At 51.6% G+C, this 18449-nt stretch overlaps 1 protein-coding gene across 2 annotated transcripts in view; it reads left to right on the plus strand.

The window, feature by feature from the left end:
- The window catches only part of LOC137353282 (guanylyl cyclase C-like), a 97632-nt gene that overhangs the window by 42521 nt on the left and 36662 nt on the right, over nucleotides 1-18449 (plus strand). For both annotated transcript variants that reach the window (XM_068019385.1, XM_068019386.1), the window contains 3 exons: nucleotides 602-737; nucleotides 1153-1238; nucleotides 15897-16011. In XM_068019385.1, the coding sequence (XP_067875486.1) occupies nucleotides 602-737; nucleotides 1153-1238; nucleotides 15897-16011 (337 nt within the window). The remainder of the gene's footprint in view (nucleotides 1-601; nucleotides 738-1152; nucleotides 1239-15896; nucleotides 16012-18449) is intronic.

The following is an 18449-nucleotide window of genomic DNA, read 5'->3' on the forward strand; positions in this document are numbered from 1 at the left end:
AAAAGAATATCTGGAAACAAAAATATAATAATTAATTGGATTTCAAAAGGGAAAATCTTGTTTGACCAACTTTGTTGAATTTTCTGAAGAGGTTACAGAGAGATTAGACAAGGGTAATACAGTAGATGTAATTTATCTAGATTTTCAAAAAGCCTTTGATAAGATATGACATAATGGAGTAATGAATAAGTTCAGAGAATCTGGGGTGAAGGGAGAAGTAGCTGAATGGATAGCTCACTGGTTTCAAGATGGAAAGCAGAGAGTAGGAGTAAAAGGTAATTATTCAGAGCGACAGAAAGTAGAAAGTAATGTTCCACAAAGACTTATACTGATGCTTTTGAAAAATAAACACCTTGGATGCCTAATTGATTTATGTGAATCAATATAGTCTTGACAGTTAAGTTACCAAAAAAGGGAGAATTGGAGTAAGGTCCACGATAGGGAAGGGTGTACATGGGCTGTGGATGGAACAGGTGTGACGTATTACATTCACTGTTGCAATGTTGTGTGTCTGGTATTAATCCTCAGAATGTAACCTGTTAAAGACTCTGGAAACACTAGGATTTCCTGTGTGCTAAGTTCAAACTTGCATGTGTTTCAGCTGTACAACGACTTTATGCTGGGTTATTATGACGCTGTTCTGCTCTTCGGTACCGTGCTCGAACAGTTTCTGGAGCGGAATCAGACCCCAACACGAGCTGACTTCAGTCAAAACTTTCGAAATATCTCCTTCTCAGGTCAGAACAGACACTGACAAACTTGCTGTATGGGCTTAAAGAGAAAGGGCAGTAGATGGAGGGAAGGAGGGAATAGAGGGGGAGAGAATAGAGATGAGGAATGGAGGGACAGAGAATAGAGACTGGAGAATGGAGAAAGTACAAAGGAAAATGGAAGGATAAAATGGAGGTGAATGGCGGGAGGGAGCATAGCAGCACAGGAGGGAAATCCAGCTGGGGGAAGAACAAATGGGCAAGTAAGAGGGAGCAAGCAGTGAGGAGTAGTGTTTAGGGATGGGGGTAGGTGAGGGGGTTAAGGAACCATGAGAATAAATATACAGAAATTGAGATGAGTGAGTCTGAAGGTGAGAAAAGGCATAACTGCAGAAAGTTGTGACTGAGTAAATGTACTAAATTCTATCTGGCTTGATTACAGGAGCCCTGGGCCCAATACACCTGGATGAGTTTGGAGACCGAGATATTAATCTAACTGTTTTGTACACCTCGACCAAGACAGGAAAGGTAGGTTCTTTACCTGGACTGATTGGACATCCCATGGGTGATATTGTATAATGCTGCATCACCATGGAAATGAATAACAATATTCCAACACACAAGATCCCTCACCCACTGGAGCACACCAGGTCCCTACCCATCTCAAACAGGCTTCTCCCCCAGTAAATGTACACCAGGCCCCTCCCTATCACACACACACCAGTCCCCTCCTCATCACTCACAGTAGGCCCCTCTCCATCACACACACCAGGCCTCTCCCCATCACACACACCAGGTCCCTCCCCATCATACACGCACCAGTCCCCTCCTCATCACTCACAGCAGGTCCCTCCCCATCACACACACCAGGTCCCACCCCTTCACACACACCAGGTCCCTCCCCATCATACACGCACCAGTCCCCTCCTCATCACTCACAGCAGGCCCCTCCCCATCACACACACCAGGTCCCTCCCCATCACACACACCAGGTCCCTCCCCATCATACACGCACCAGTCCCCTCCTCATCACTCACAGCAGGCCCCTCCCCATCACACACACCAGTCCTCTCCTCATCACTCACAGCAGGCCCCTCCCCATCACACACACCAGGCCCCTCCCCATCACACACACCAGGCCTCTCCCCATCACTCACACCAGGCCTCTCCCCATCATTCACAGCAGGCCCCTTCCCGTCACACACACCAGGTCCCTCCCCGTCACACACACCAGGTCCCTCCCCATCACATACACACCAGGTCCCTCCCCATCACACACACCAGGTCCTTCCCCATCACACACACACACACCAGGTCCCTCTCCATCACACACACCAGTTCCCTCTCCATCACAAACACCACGTCCCTCCCCATCACACACACACACCAGGCCCCATCACACACACCAGGTCCCTCCCCATCACACACACCAGGCCCCTCTCCATCACACACACACACACCAGGCCCCATCACACACACCAGGTCCCTCTCCATCACACGTACCCAGGTCCCTCCCCATCACACACACACACACACCAGGCCCCATCACACACACCAGGTCCCTCCCCATCACACACACCAGGCCCCTCTCCATCACACACACACACACCAGGCCCCATCACACACACCTGGGCCTCTCCCCATCACACGCACCAGGCCCCTCCCCATCACACGCACCAGGTCCCTCCCCATCACACACACACACCAGGCCCCATCACACACACCTGGGCCTCTCCCCATCACACGCACCAGGTCCCTCCCCACCACACGCACCAGGTCCCTCCCCATCACACACACACACCAGGCCCCATCACACACACCTGGGCCTCTCCCCATCACACGCACCAGGTCCCTCCCCACCACACGCACCAGGTCCCTCCCCACCACACGCACCAGGCCCCTCCCCATCACACACACACACCAGGCCCCATCACACACACCAGGCCCCTCCCCATCACACACACCAGGCCCCATCACACACACCAGGCCCCTCCCCATCACACACACACCAGGCCCCTCCCCATCACACACACACCAGGTCCCTCCCCATCACACACACCAGGTCCCTCCCCATCACACACATACCAGGCCCCATCACACACACCAGGTCCCTCCCCATCACACACACCAGGTCCCTCCCCATCACACACACCAGCCCCCTCCCCATCACACGCACCAGGTCCCTCCCCATCACACACACACACCAGGCCCCATCACACACACCAGGTCCCTCCCCACCACACGCACCAGGTCCCTCCCCACCACACGCACCAGGTCCCTCCCCACCACACGCACCAGGCCCCATCACACACACCAGGCCCCTCCCCATGACACACACACACCAGGCCCCATCACACACACCAGGCCCCTCCCCATCACACACACCAGGTCCCTCCCCATCACACACACCAGGTCCCTCCCCATCATACACATATACACCAGGCGCTATCACACACACCAGGTCCCTCTCCATCACACATACCCAGGTCCCTCCCCATCACACACACACACACCAGGCCCCATCACACACACCAGGCCCCTCCCCATCACACACACACACCAGGCCCCTCCCCATCACACACACCAGGCCCCTCCCCATCACACACACCAGGTCCCTCCCCATCACACACACCAGGTCCCTCCCCATCATACACATATACACCAGGCGCTATCACACACACCAGGTCCCTCTCCATCACACATACCCAGGTCCCTCCCCATCACACACACACACACCAGGCCCCATCACACACACCAGGCCCCTCCCCATCACACACACCAGGTCCCTCCCCATCACACACACCAGGTCCCTCCCCATCATACACATATACACCAGGCGCTATCACACACACCAGGTCCCTCTCCATCACACATACCCAGGTCCCTCCCCATCACACATACCCAGGTCCCTCCCCATCACACACACACACACCAGGCCCCATCAAACACACCAGGTCCCTCTCCATCACAAACACCAGGTCCCTCCCCATCACACACACCAGGTCCCTCCCCATCACACACACACACCAGGCCCCATCACCCACACCAGGTCCCTCTCCATCACAAACACCAGGTCCCTCTCCATCACACATACCCAGGTCCCTCCCCATCACACACACACACACCAGGCCCCATCACACACCAGGTCCCTCTCCATCACAAACACCAGGTCCCTCCCCATCACACACACACACCAGGCCCCATCACACACACCAGGTCCCTCCCCATCACACACACCAGCCCCCTCCCCATCACACGCACCAGGTCCCTCCCCATCACACACACACACCAGGCCCCATCACACACACCAGGTCCCTCCCCACCACACGCACCAGGTCCCTCCCCACCACACGCACCAGGTCCCTCCCCACCACACGCACCAGGCCCCATCACACACACCAGGCCCCTCCCCATGACACACACACACCAGGCCCCATCACACACACCAGGCCCCTCCCCATCACACACACCAGGTCCCTCCCCATCACACACACCAGGTCCCTCCCCATCATACACATATACACCAGGCGCTATCACACACACCAGGTCCCTCTCCATCACACATACCCAGGTCCCTCCCCATCACACACACACACACCAGGCCCCATCACACACACCAGGCCCCTCCCCATCACACACACACACCAGGCCCCTCCCCATCACACACACCAGGCCCCTCCCCATCACACACACCAGGTCCCTCCCCATCACACACACCAGGTCCCTCCCCATCATACACATATACACCAGGCGCTATCACACACACCAGGTCCCTCTCCATCACACATACCCAGGTCCCTCCCCATCACACACACACACACCAGGCCCCATCACACACACCAGGCCCCTCCCCATCACACACACCAGGTCCCTCCCCATCACACACACCAGGTCCCTCCCCATCATACACATATACACCAGGCGCTATCACACACACCAGGTCCCTCTCCATCACACATACCCAGGTCCCTCCCCATCACACATACCCAGGTCCCTCCCCATCACACACACACACACCAGGCCCCATCAAACACACCAGGTCCCTCTCCATCACAAACACCAGGTCCCTCCCCATCACACACACCAGGTCCCTCCCCATCACACACACACACCAGGCCCCATCACCCACACCAGGTCCCTCTCCATCACAAACACCAGGTCCCTCTCCATCACACATACCCAGGTCCCTCCCCATCACACACACACACACCAGGCCCCATCACACACCAGGTCCCTCTCCATCACAAACACCAGGTCCCTCCCCATCACACACACACACCAGGCCCCATCACACACACCAGGTCCCTCCCCATCACACACACCAGGCCCCTCCCCATCACACGCACCAGGTCCCTCCCCATCACACACACACACCAGGCCCCATCACACACACCAGGCCCCATCACACACACCAGGTCCCTCTCCATCACACATACCCAGGTCCCTCCCCATCACACATACCCAGGTCCCTCCCCATCACACACACACACACCAGGCCCCATCAAACACACCAGGTCCCTCTCCATCACAAACACCAGGTCCCTCCCCATCACACACACCAGGTCCCTCCCCATCACACACACCAGGTCCCTCCCCATCACACACACACACCAGGCCCCATCACCCACACCAGGTCCCTCTCCATCACAAACACCAGGTCCCTCTCCATCACACATACCCAGGTCCCTCCCCATCACACACACACACACCAGGCCCCATCACACACCAGGTCCCTCTCCATCACAAACACCAGGTCCCTCCCCATCACACACACACACCAGGCCCCATCACACACACCAGGTCCCTCCCCATCACACACACCAGGCCCCTCCCCATCACACGCACCAGGTCCCTCCCCATCACACACACACACCAGGCCCCATCACACACACCAGGCCCCATCACCCACACCAGGTCCCTCTCCATCACAAACACCAGGTCCCTCTCCATCACACATACCCAGGTCCCTCCCCATCACACACACACACACCAGGCCCCATCACACACCAGGTCCCTCTCCATCACACACACACACCAGGTCCCTCCCCATCACACACACCAGGTCCCTCCCCATCACACACACCAGGCCCCTCCCCATCACACGCACCAGGTCCCTCCCCATCACACACACACACCAGGCCCCATCACACACACCAGGTCCCTCCCCATCACACACACCAGGCCCCTCCCCATCACACACACCAGGCCCCTCCCCATCACACACACACCAGGTCCCATCACACACAGCTGGTCCCTCCCCATCACACGCACCAGGTCCCTCCCCATCACATGCACCAGGTCCCTCCCCACCACAAGCACCAGGCCCCTCCCCATCACACGCACCAGGTCCCTCCCCACCACACGCACCAGGCCCCTCCCCATCACACACACACACCAGGCCCCATCACACACACCAGGCCCCTCCCCATCACACACACCAGGCCCCTCCCCATCACACACACACCAGGCCCCTCCCCATCACACACACACCAGGTCCCTCCCCATCACACACACCAGGTCCCTCCCCATCACACACATACCAGGCCCCATCACACACACCAGGTCCCTCCCCATCACACACACCAGGTCCCTCCCCATCACACACACCAGCCCCCTCCCCATCACACGCACCAGGTCCCTCCCCATCACACACACACACCAGGCCCCATCACACACACCAGGTCCCTCCCCACCACACGCACCAGGTCCCTCCCCACCACACGCACCAGGTCCCTCCCCACCACACGCACCAGGCCCCATCACACACACCAGGCCCCTCCCCATCACACACACACACCAGGCCCCATCACACACACCAGGCCCCTCCCCATCACACACACCAGGCCCCTCCCCATCACACACACCAGGTCCCTCCCCATCACACACACCAGGTCCCTCCCCATCATACACATATACACCAGGCGCTATCACACACACCAGGTCCCTCTCCATCACACATACCCAGGTCCCTCCCCATCACACACACACACACCAGGCCCCATCACACACACCAGGCCCCTCCCCATCACACACACACACCAGGCCCCATCACACACACCAGGCCCCTCCCCATCACACACACCAGGTCCCTCCCAATCACACACACCAGGTCCCTCCCCATCATACACATATACACCAGGCGCTATCACACACACCAGGTCCCTCTCCATCACACATACCCAGGTCCCTCCCCATCACACATACCCAGGTCCCTCCCCATCACACACACACACACCAGGCCCCATCAAACACACCAGGTCCCTCTCCATCACAAACACCAGGTCCCTCCCCATCACACACACCAGGTCCCTCCGCATCACACACACACACCAGGCCCCATCACCCACACCAGGTCCCTCTCCATCACAAACACCAGGTCCCTCTCCATCACACATACCCAGGTCCCTCCCCATCACACACACACACACCAGGCCCCATCACACACCAGGTCCCTCTCCATCACAAACACCAGGTCCCTCTCCATCACAAACACCAGGTCCCTCCCCATCACACACACACACCAGGCCCCATCACACACACCAGGTCCCTCCCCATCACACACACCAGGCCCCTCCCCATCACACGCACCAGGTCCCTCCCCATCACACACACACACCAGGCCCCATCACACACACCAGGCCCCATCACACACACCAGGTCCCTCTCCATCACACATACCCAGTTCCCTCCCCATCACACATACCCAGGTCCCTCCCCATCACACACACACACACCAGGCCCCATCAAACACACCAGGTCCCTCTCCATCACAAACACCAGGTCCCTCCCCATCACACACACCAGGTCCCTCCCCATCACACACACACACCAGGCCCCATCACCCACACCAGGTCCCTCTCCATCACAAACACCAGGTCCCTCTCCATCACACATACCCAGGTCCCTCCCCATCACACACACACACACCAGGCCCCATCACACACCAGGTCCCTCTCCATCACAAACACCAGGTCCCTCCCCATCACACACACACACCAGGCCCCATCACACACACCAGGTCCCTCCCCATCACACACACCAGGCCCCTCCCCATCACACGCACCAGGTCCCTCCCCATCACACACACACACCAGGCCCCATCACACACACCAGGCCCCATCACCCACACCAGGTCCCTCTCCATCACAAACACCAGGTCCCTCTCCATCACACATACCCAGGTCCCTCCCCATCACACACACACACACCAGGCCCCATCACACACCAGGTCCCTCTCCATCACACACACACACCAGGCCCCATCACACACACCAGGTCCCTCCCCATCACACACACCAGGCCCCTCCCCATCACACGCACCAGGTCCCTCCCCATCACACACACACACCAGGCCCCATCACACACACCAGGTCCCTCCCCATCACACACACCAGGCCCCTCCCCATCACACACACCAGGCCCCTCCCCATCACACACACACCAGGTCCCATCACACACAGCTGGTCCCTCCCCATCACACGCACCAGGTCCCTCCCCATCACATGCACCAGGTCCCTCCCCACCACAAGCACCAGGCCCCTCCCCATCACACGCACCAGGTCCCTCCCCATCACACACACACACCAGGCCCCATCACACACACCAGGTCCCTCCCCATCACACACACCAGGCCCCTCCCCATCACACACACACCAGGCACCATCACACACACCAGGTCCCTCCCCATCACACACACCAGGTCCCTCCCCATCATACATATACCCAGGTCCCTCCCCATCACACACACACACACCAGGCCCCATCACACACACCAGGTCCCTCTCCATCACAAACACCAGGTCCCTCCCCATCACACACACACACACCAGGCCCCATCACACACACCAGGTCCCTCTCCATCGCAAACACCAGGTCCCTCCCCATCACACACACACACCAGGCCCTATCACATACACCAGGTCCCTCTCCATCACACATACACACCAGGCCCTATCACATACACCAGGTCCCTCTCCATCACACACACACACACCAGGCCCCATCACACACACCAGGTCCCTCTCCATCTCAAACACCAGGTCCCTCCCCATCACACACACACACACACCAGGCCCCATCACACACACCAGGTCCCATCACACACACCAGGTCCCTCCCCATCATACACATATACACCAGGCCCTATCACACACACCAGGTCCCTCTCCATCACACACACCAGGTCCCTCTCCATCACACACACCAGGTCCCTCCCCATCACACACACACACACACCAGGCCCCATCACACACACCAGGTCCCATCACACACACCAGGTCCCTCCCCATCATACACATATACACCAGGCCCTATCACACACACCAGGTCCCTCTCCATCACACACACCAGGTCCCTCCCCATCACACATACCCAGGTCCCTCCCCATCACACACACACACACCAGGTCCCTCTCCATCACACACACCAGGTCCCTCTCCATCACACGCACCAGGTCCCTCCCCATCACACACACCAGGTCCCTCCCCATCATACACATATACACCAGGCCCTATCACACACACCAGGTCCCTCTCCATCACACATACCCAGGTCCCTCCCCATCACACACACACACACCAGGCCCCATCACACACACCTGGCCTCTCCCCATCACACGCACTAGGTCCCTCCCCATCACATGCACCAGGTCCCTCCCCATCACACGCACACACACACAGACACACAACTGTCTCCTCACCCTCCACTATTCAGACATCAAACTGGCCTACTCAGGCTGCACCCCTCCATCCCCTGCACCCCACTGATTCAGCCACTTCCCTCTCTCCTGTTCACCACCAGTTTTAGGTTTCTGGTTCCCAAGTGGTGCCAGTGATGGGCTGGGACAAGCTGCCATTGGGCCATTATGAAACAGTAGCAACAGAGGCTGGAGAGGGCAGTTTACAAGGAAAAGGGGGTATAGTGCGAACGGGATAAAATGGAAAGGGTCAGGAGAATGAGAATGATGCTTTTTCATAGAATGATAGAGTCACACAGCACAGAAGGAGATCTTTCGGCCTATCATGCCTGTGCCAATCTCTGGAAGAACAATTTTCCTTTATAGTCCTGAAGTATTTTCATTTTCAAGTATTTATCATTTTGAAAGTTACCATTGAATCTGCTTCCACCATCCTTTCAGGCAGTGTGATCCACATCACAAGTTGCTGAGTAAAAAGATTTCTTCTGGTTACTGACTGTCCTATTGGTGGGTACATTTTCTCCTTGACAGTCCTTCCCCTGTAAGATTTACTGGAAAGTGATCAGGTGCAGGAACCCTTGGTGGTTTCCTCACAACTCACTGTATAATTAAATTTCTCCACATCTCCTCATGGGTTCTTTCTAAATCTGTGACGAGGTACTGACTTTTTTTATTCTTTCATGGGATGTGGGCGTCACTGGCTAGGCCAGCATTTATTGTCCATCCTTAATTGCCCTTGAGAAGGTGGTGGTGAGCTGCCTTCTTGAACTGCTGCAGTCCCTAACCCTAACCCACAGTGCTGTTAGGAAGGGAGTTCCAGGATTTTGACCCTGCAACAGTGAAGGAACGGCGATATAGTTCCAAGTCAGGATGGTGTGTGGTTTGGAGGGGAACTTGCTCTCTATCAAAGCTCTTGATAAATATTATATTTCCTCGTCACAAACTCTTTTAATATAGGAACAGGAGGAGGTCTTTCAGCACCTCGAGCCTGTTTCATCATTCAATTAGATCATGGCTTTTCTGTATCTTAATGCCATGTATCTTTAGTATCCTTGCCTAACTAAAATCTATGAAACTCAGTTTTGAGATTTTCAATTGACCTCCAGCCTCAACAGTTATTTTGGGAGACAGGGTTCCAGATTTCCACTACCTTTTGTGCAAAAAAGTGCTTCCTGACATCACCCCTGAACAGCCGAGTTCTAATTTTAAGATTAAGCCCCCCTTGTTCGGGACTCCTCCACCAGAAGAAATAGTTTCTCTCTATCTACCCTATCAATTCCTTAATCATCTAAACTTTCAGTGCAGCAGCTTTTTCGGGAGCAGCGTGTGAGCGAGTGAGCAGCTGGAAAAGTCAGTTTGAAAGTAAATTTAATTTGCTTTTGTTTTTCGGCGGAGGCCGGGGGCTGCTGGGTAAGTAAAACACTATATATTTGGGCGGTTTAAAATAACTTTCCTTTCAGTGCAGCAGCTTTTTCGGGAGCAGCGTGTGAGCGAGTGAGCAGCTGGAAAAGTCAGTTTGAAAGTAAATTTAATTTCCTTTTGTTTTTCGGCGGAGGCCAGGGGGCTGCTGGGTAAGTAAAACACTATATATTTGGGCGGTTTAAAATAACTTTCCTTTCAGTGCAGCAGCTTTTTCGGGAGCAGCGTGTGAGCGAGTGAGCAGCTGGAAAAGTCAGTTTGAAAGTAAATTTAATTTCCTTTTGTTTTTCGGCGGAGGCCAGGGGGCTGCTGGGTAAGTAAAACACTATATATTTGGGCGGTTTCTGAACCCGAGACACCACACTTGTAGTGTCTCCCACCCGCCCTCCTCCTCTAACCAAAAAAAAGGACTCGGTGGGGTGTTTATAAGGTAAGGCTTTTTCGATTTCTCTGGTTTTATTGTGATTGGTAAAAACTTTTCGTTCCTTTTTCATTTAACTAAGTTTAAACTTAAGATTAAAAATGGCAGGAGATCTCAGACCCGTATCATGCTCCTCTTGCTCAATGTGGGAGCTCAGGGACATGGCTGATGACCCTGGCTCCTTCACGTGCAGGAAGTGTGTCCAGCTGCAGCTCTTGTTAGACCGCATGACGGCTCTCGAGCTGCGGATGGACTCACTTTGGAGCATGCGCGATGCTGAGGAGGTAGTGGATAGCACGTTTAGTGAATTGGTCACACCGCAGATTAGGATTGCTGAGGGAGAAAGGGAATGGGTGACCAAAAGGCAGAGAAAGAGCAGGAAGGCAGCGCAGGAGTCCCCTGCGGTCATCTCCCTCCAAAACAAGTATACCGTTTTGGATACTGTTGAGGGAGATGGCTCACCAGGGGAAGGCAGCAGTAGCCAGGTCCATGGCACCGTGGCTGGCTCTGCTGTTCAGAAGGGTGGGAAAAAGAGTGGAAGGGCTATAGTCGTAGGGGATTCGATTGTAAGGGGAGTAGATAGGCGGTTCTGTGGTCGAAAACGAGGCTCCCGAATGGTATGTTGCCTCCCAGGTGCACGGGTCAGGGACGTCTCAGATCGGCTGCAGAACATTCTAAAGGGGGAGGGTGAACAGCCAGTTGTCATTGTGCACATAGGCACTAATGATATAGGTAAAAAACGGGATGAGGTCCTACAAGCAGAGTTTAGGGAGTTAGGAGCCAAGTTAAAAAGTAGGACCTCAAAGGTAGTAATCTCAGGATTACTACCAGTGCCACGTGATAGTCAGAGTAAAAATGAAAGAATAGTCAGGATGAATGCGTGGCTTGAGAGATGGTGCAGGAAGGAGGGGTTCAGATTTTTGGGACATTGGGACCGGTTCTGGGGGAGGTGGGACTATTACAAATTGGACGGTCTACACCTGGGCCGGACTGGAACCAATGTCCTTGGAGGTGCTTTTGCTAACGCTGTTGGGGAGGGTTTAAACTAATGTGGCAGGGGGATGGGAACCAATTGAGGTCAGTTGACAGTAAGGAGGTAGTAACAAAAGCCTGTAAGGAACTAGATAATGAAGTCAGTGTGACTAAGGGGAAGAGCAGGCAGGGAGCAGATGATGAATATAAAGGGACTGGTGGTCTGAGGTGCATTTGTTTTAATGCAAGAAGTGTAGTTGGTAAGGCAGCTGAACTTAGGGCTTGGATTGGTACCTGGGAGTATGATGTTATTGCTATTACTGAGACTTGGTTGAGGGAAGGGCATGATTGGCAACTAAATATCCCAGGATATCGATGCTTCAGGCGGGATAGAGAGGGAGGTAAAAGGGGTGGAGGAGTTGCATTACTGGTCAAAGAGGATATCACAGCTGTGCTGAAGGAGGGCACTATGGAGGACTCGAGCAGTGAGGCAATATGGACAGAACTCAGAAATAGGAAGGGTGCGGTAACAATGTTGGGGCTGTACTACAGGCCTCCCAACAGCGAGCGTGAGATAGAGGTACAAATATGTAAACAGATTATGGAAAGATGTAGGAGCAACAGGGTGGTGGTGATAGGAGATTTTAATTTTCCCAACATTGACTGGGATTCGCTTAGTGTTAGAGGTCCAGATGGAGCAGAATTTGTAAGGAGCATCCAGGAGGGTTTTCTAGAGCAGTATGTAAATAGTCCAACTCGGGAAGGGGCCATACTGGACCTGGTGTTGGGGAATGAGCCCGGCCAGGTTGTTGAAGTTTCAGTAGGGGACTACTTTGGGAATAGTGATCACAATTCCGTAAGCTTTAAAGTACTCATGGACAAAGACGAGAGTGGTCCTAAAGGAAGAGTGCTAAATTGGGGGAAGGCCAACTATACCAAAATTCGGCAGGAGCTGGGAAATGTAGATTGGGAGCAGCTGTTTGAAGGTAAATCCACATGTGATATGTGGGAGGCTTTTAAAGAGAGGTTGATTAGCGTGCAGGAGAGACATGTTCCTGTGAAAATGAGGGATAGAAATGGCAAGATTAGGGAACCATGGATGACAGGTGAAATTGTGAGACTAGCTAAGAGGAAAAAGGAAGCATACATAAGGTCTAGGCGGCTGATGAAAGACGAAGCTTTGAAAGAATATCGGGAATGTAGGACCAATCTGAAACGAGGAATTAAGAGGGCTAAAAGGGGTCATGAAATATCTTTAGCAAACAGGGTTAAGGAAAATCCCAAAGCCTTTTATTCATATATAAGGAGAAAGAGGGTAACTAGAGAAAAGATTGGCCCACTAAAGGACAAAGGAGGAATGTTATGCTTGGACTCAGAGAAAATGGGTGAGATTCTAAACGAGTACTTTGCATCGGTATTCACCGAGGAGAGGGACATGACGGATGTTGAGGTTAGGAACAGATGTTTGATTACTCTAGGTCAAGTCGGCATAAGGAGGGAGGAAGTGTTGGGTATTCTAAAGGGCATTAAGGTGGACAAGTCCCCAGGTCCGGATGGGATCTATCCCAGGTTACTGAGGGAAGCGAGAGAGGAAATAGCTGGGGCCTTAACAGATATCTTTGCAGCATCCTTAAACACGGGTGAGGTCCCGGAGGACTGGAGAATTGCTAATGTTGTCCCCTTGTTTAAGAAGGGTAGCAGGGATAATCCAGGTAATTATAGACCGGTGAGCCTGACGTCAGTGGCAGGGAAGCTGCTGGAGAAGATACTGAGGGATAGGATCTATTCCCATTTGGAAGAAAATGGGCTCATCAGTGATAGGCAACATGGTTTTGTGCAGGGAAGGTCATGTCTTACCAACTTAATAGAATTCTTTGAGGAAGTGACAAAGTTGATTGATGAGGGAAGGGCTGTCGATGTCATATACATGGACTTCAGTAAGGCGTTTGATAAGGTTCCCCATGGCAGGCTGATGGAGAAAGTGAAGGCGCATGGGGTCCAAGGTGTACTAGCTCGATGGATAAAGAACTGGCTGGGCAACAGGAGACAGAGAGTAGCAGTAGAAGGGAGTTTCTCAAAATGGAGACGTGTGACCAGTGGTGTTCCACAGGGATCCGTGCTGGGACCACTGTTGTTTGTGATATACATTAATGATTTGGAGGAAAGTATAGGTGGACTGATTAGCAAATTTGCAGACGACACTAAGATTGGTGGAGTAGCAGATAGTGAAGGGGACTGTCAGAGAATACAGCAGAATATAGATAGATTGGAGAGTTGGGCAGAGAAATGGCAGATGGAGTTCAATCAGGGCAAATGCGAGGTGATGCATTTTGGAAGATCCAATTCAAGAGTGAACTATACAGTAAATGGAAAAGTCCTGGGGAAAATTGATGTCCAGAGAGATTTGGGTGTTCAGGTCCACTGTTCCCTGAAGGTGGCAACGCAGGTAAATAGAGTGGTCAAGAAGGCATACGGCATGCTTTCCTTCATCGGACGGGGCATTGAGTACAAGAGTTGGCAGGTCATGTTACAGTTGTATAGGACTTTGGTTCGGCCACATTTGGAATACTGCGTACAGTTCTGGTCGCCACATTATCAAAAGGATGTGGATGCTTTGGAGAGGGTGCAGAGGAGGTTCACAAGGATGTTGCCTGGTATGGAGGGCGCTAGCTATGAAGAGAGGTTGAGCAGATTAGGATTATTTTCATTAGAAAGACGGAGGTTGAGGGGGGACCTGATTGAGGTGTACAAAATCATGAGAGGTATAGACAGGGTGGATAGCAAGAGGCTTTTTCCCAGAGTGGGGGTTTCAATTACTAGAGGACACGAGTTCAAAGTGAAAGGGGAAAAGTTTAGGGGGGATATGCGTGGAAAGTTCTTTACGCAGAGGGTGGTGGGCACCTGGAATGCATTGCCAGCGGAGGTGGTAGATGCGGGCACGATGGATTCTTTTAAGATGTATCTAGACAGATACATGAATGGGCAGGAAGAAAAGAGATACAGAACCTTAGAAAATAGGCGACATGTTTAGAGAGAGGATCTGGATCGGCGCAGGCTTGGAGGGCCGAAGGGCCTGTTCCTGTGCTGTAATTATCTTTGTTCTTTTTGTTCTTTGTAAATACAAGCCTAGTCTATGCAACCTGACTTCATAATTTAACCCTTTTAGCCCCAGTATCATTTATGTAATCCCAGTTTCTCCAGTCTCTCCACATAATTGAAGTCCATCATCCCTGATACCATTTGAGTAAAACTTCTCTGCCTCCTCTGCAAGACCTTGAAATCCTTCCTGAACTGAATCCTTCCCGGACACAATGCTCCAGCTGAAACCTAAGCAGTAATTTATAAAGGTTCATCATAGCTTCTTTGATTCTATACTCAATACATCCAGGATATGTATAAAGCCCTGTATGTATTTTTATCAGCCTTCTCAAATTGTCCTTTCGTCAAAGATTTGTGTATGGCAATTCCCAGACTTCTCTGTTCCAGTACCCACTTTAAAATGGTACCATTTTGTTTATATTGCCTCTCATTCTTCCTTCCAAAATGCATCACTTCACAGTTCTCTGTGTTAAATTTCAGATGCTACAGTTCTGCTCATTTCACCAGTCTGTCTGTGTCCTCCTGAAGCCTCCTACTCTCCTCCTCATTGTTTACTACATTCTTCTCCGTTTTATTTCAGTACAAAACGTGGTTTTACTTTGACACCTTGACTAACCATACCAACATCGTTGATGAAAACCCTGAGTTTGTGTGGAGCCACGGGCTGCCCAATAGTCTTCCCGAATCCCTACCAGGTAGGTGCTAGCCAAGCCTGGGACTGCTCAACCACAGCCAGCCTGACCATTTACTGGTGTAGATTCATAATAGTAATGGTACTCGGGATGTGAGGGAAGGTGGCACTCTGCCGCAGTGCCAGCTTTAGGAAGGATGTCAAGTACTTAGAATAGCTGCAGAGAAGATTTACTAGAATGATACCAGGGATGAGGGACTTCACTAATGGGGAGAGACTAGAGAAGCTGGAATTGTTGTCAGAAGGTTGAGGGGAGGTTTAATATAGGTGTTCCAAATTACGAAGGGTTTTGACAGAGTATCCAGGGAGAAATTGTTTTCAATGGCAGGAGGGTTGGTAATGAGAGGGAACAGAGTTAAGGTAATTGGCAAAAGAAGCAGAGGGGATACGTGGAGCAGTTTTTTTATGCAGTCAGTTGTTGTGATCTGGGATGCACTTCCTGATGGGACGGTGAAAGCAGATTCAATAGTAACAAGCAAAAGAGAATTTGATAAATACTTGAATGGGAAATTTTTGCAGGGCTATGGGAAAAGATCAGGGGAGTGGGTCTAATTTGGCAGCTCTTTCACAGAGCCGACACAGGAATAGTGGGTCGAATGGCCTCCTTCTGTGCTGTAAGATTCCATGATTCTACAACCAAACAATTGATCCTCTCCACAACTTTAGTTTTCAGCCCATCAATCAAATGTGCAATCTACCTTGGGGTTGCCAACTCTAGTTGGATGTATTCCTGGAGGTTTCATCACATGACCTCCCATGTCCTATCGACCCCCTTCCCATCCCAGTCAAACAGTCTCCCCCTTAACAATGTTTTAGTAGCTAATAAACTAAAGAAAATGACAAAAAGACACAATTTTTTTCAACGCTCCTGTGATTTTTTTTGCTTCTCAATTGCTCGCAGCAGTGTCCTGGAGATTCCAGCACAACGCTAGAGGGTTGGCAACCCTAAATTTGCCCCATCTTGCCCTCCATGTCTTCCATTCAATCTCCTGAGAGACAGTTTGAAGATTCTTCTCCTGATCTTCAACAGTGATAAGAACTTCAGCCTAAAGAAAAGAGAACTTGCATTTCAACAGTAAAAAGGTAGTGAAAGGAAGGGTGTGGGCCAATTAGGGTCCAAAAATGAGATCTTCTAACGAAGATAAAAAGCATGGCTGAGATATTAAATTTCTACTTTGCATCTGTTTGCAGTAGAGAAGAGGATGCAGCCAATGTAACAGAGAAGGAGCCAGGCAATAGTGTTATTGGATAGGATAAAAATAAATAAAGAGGATGTACTTAAAAGGTTGGCAGTCTTCAAAGAAGAAAAATCATACTGTCTGCACAGGGTGCATCCTAGATAACTGAGGGAAGTAAGGATGGAAATTGTGCAGCATCCAGCCACAATCTTCCAAGCCTCCTTGGATATGGAGGTGGTGCCAGAGATCTGAAGGATCGCAAATGTACCTGTGCTGTTCAAAAGAGGAGAGAGAGATAAGCCTGGCAACTACAGGCCAATCTACCTAACCTCAGTTGCCTTTTAGAGGCAATAATCTGTACAAAATTAATTAGGATTTAGAAAAGTATGGGCTAGTAAATGAAAGTCAGCACGGATTTGTTAAAGGCAAATTGTGTTTGACTAACTTGGTCGAGTTCTTTGATAAAGTAACAGAGAGGATGGATGAGGATAGTGTGGTTGATGTTGTGTACGTGGGCTTTCAAAAGGCATTTGACAATGTACCCCATAATAGACATTAACAAAATTAAAGCCAATGAAATTAAAGGGACAGAGGCAGTGGGGATACAAAATTGGTGAGGCAATAGAAAGCAGAGAGTAGTGGTGAATAGGTGTTTTTCAGACAAGACAAAGGCAAACAGAGGTCCTCTCCAGGAGTCGGCATTAGGATCACTACTTTTTTTAAGACAATCAGGATTTGGGTCAACAGGGATTAATTTCAAAGTTTGCAGATGATACAAAACCTGGAAATATAGTGAACAATGAGAAGCATTGACTTCAGGAGTACATAGACAGCCTAGCGGATAAAATTTAAAGCTGAGAAATGTGAAGTGATAACATTTGGTAGGAAGAATGAGGAGAGAGAATATAAACTAAATGGTGCAAGTTTAATATAAAGTAAAAACAAGAAATGCTGGAAATACTCAGCAGGTCTGGCAGCATCTTTGGAGAGAGAAGCAGAGTTAACCTTTCAGGTCAGTGACATTCATCACAAGGGTCACTGACCTGAAACATTAACTCTGCTTCTCTCTCCAAAGATGCTGCCAGACCTGCTGAGTATTTCCAGCGTTTCTTGTTTTTATTTCAGATTTCCAGCATCTGCAGTATTTTGTTTTTATTTTAGTGGTACAACCTTAAAGTGGGTGCAGAAACAGAGAGACCTAGGAGTTCATGTACACAAATCTTTGAAGGTGGCAGGACAAGTTGTTCTTTAACAGACAGGACTC

The sequence above is a fragment of the Heterodontus francisci genome, chromosome 41, assembly GCF_036365525.1.
Source record: "Heterodontus francisci isolate sHetFra1 chromosome 41, sHetFra1.hap1, whole genome shotgun sequence".
NCBI lineage: Eukaryota > Metazoa > Chordata > Chondrichthyes > Heterodontiformes > Heterodontidae > Heterodontus > Heterodontus francisci.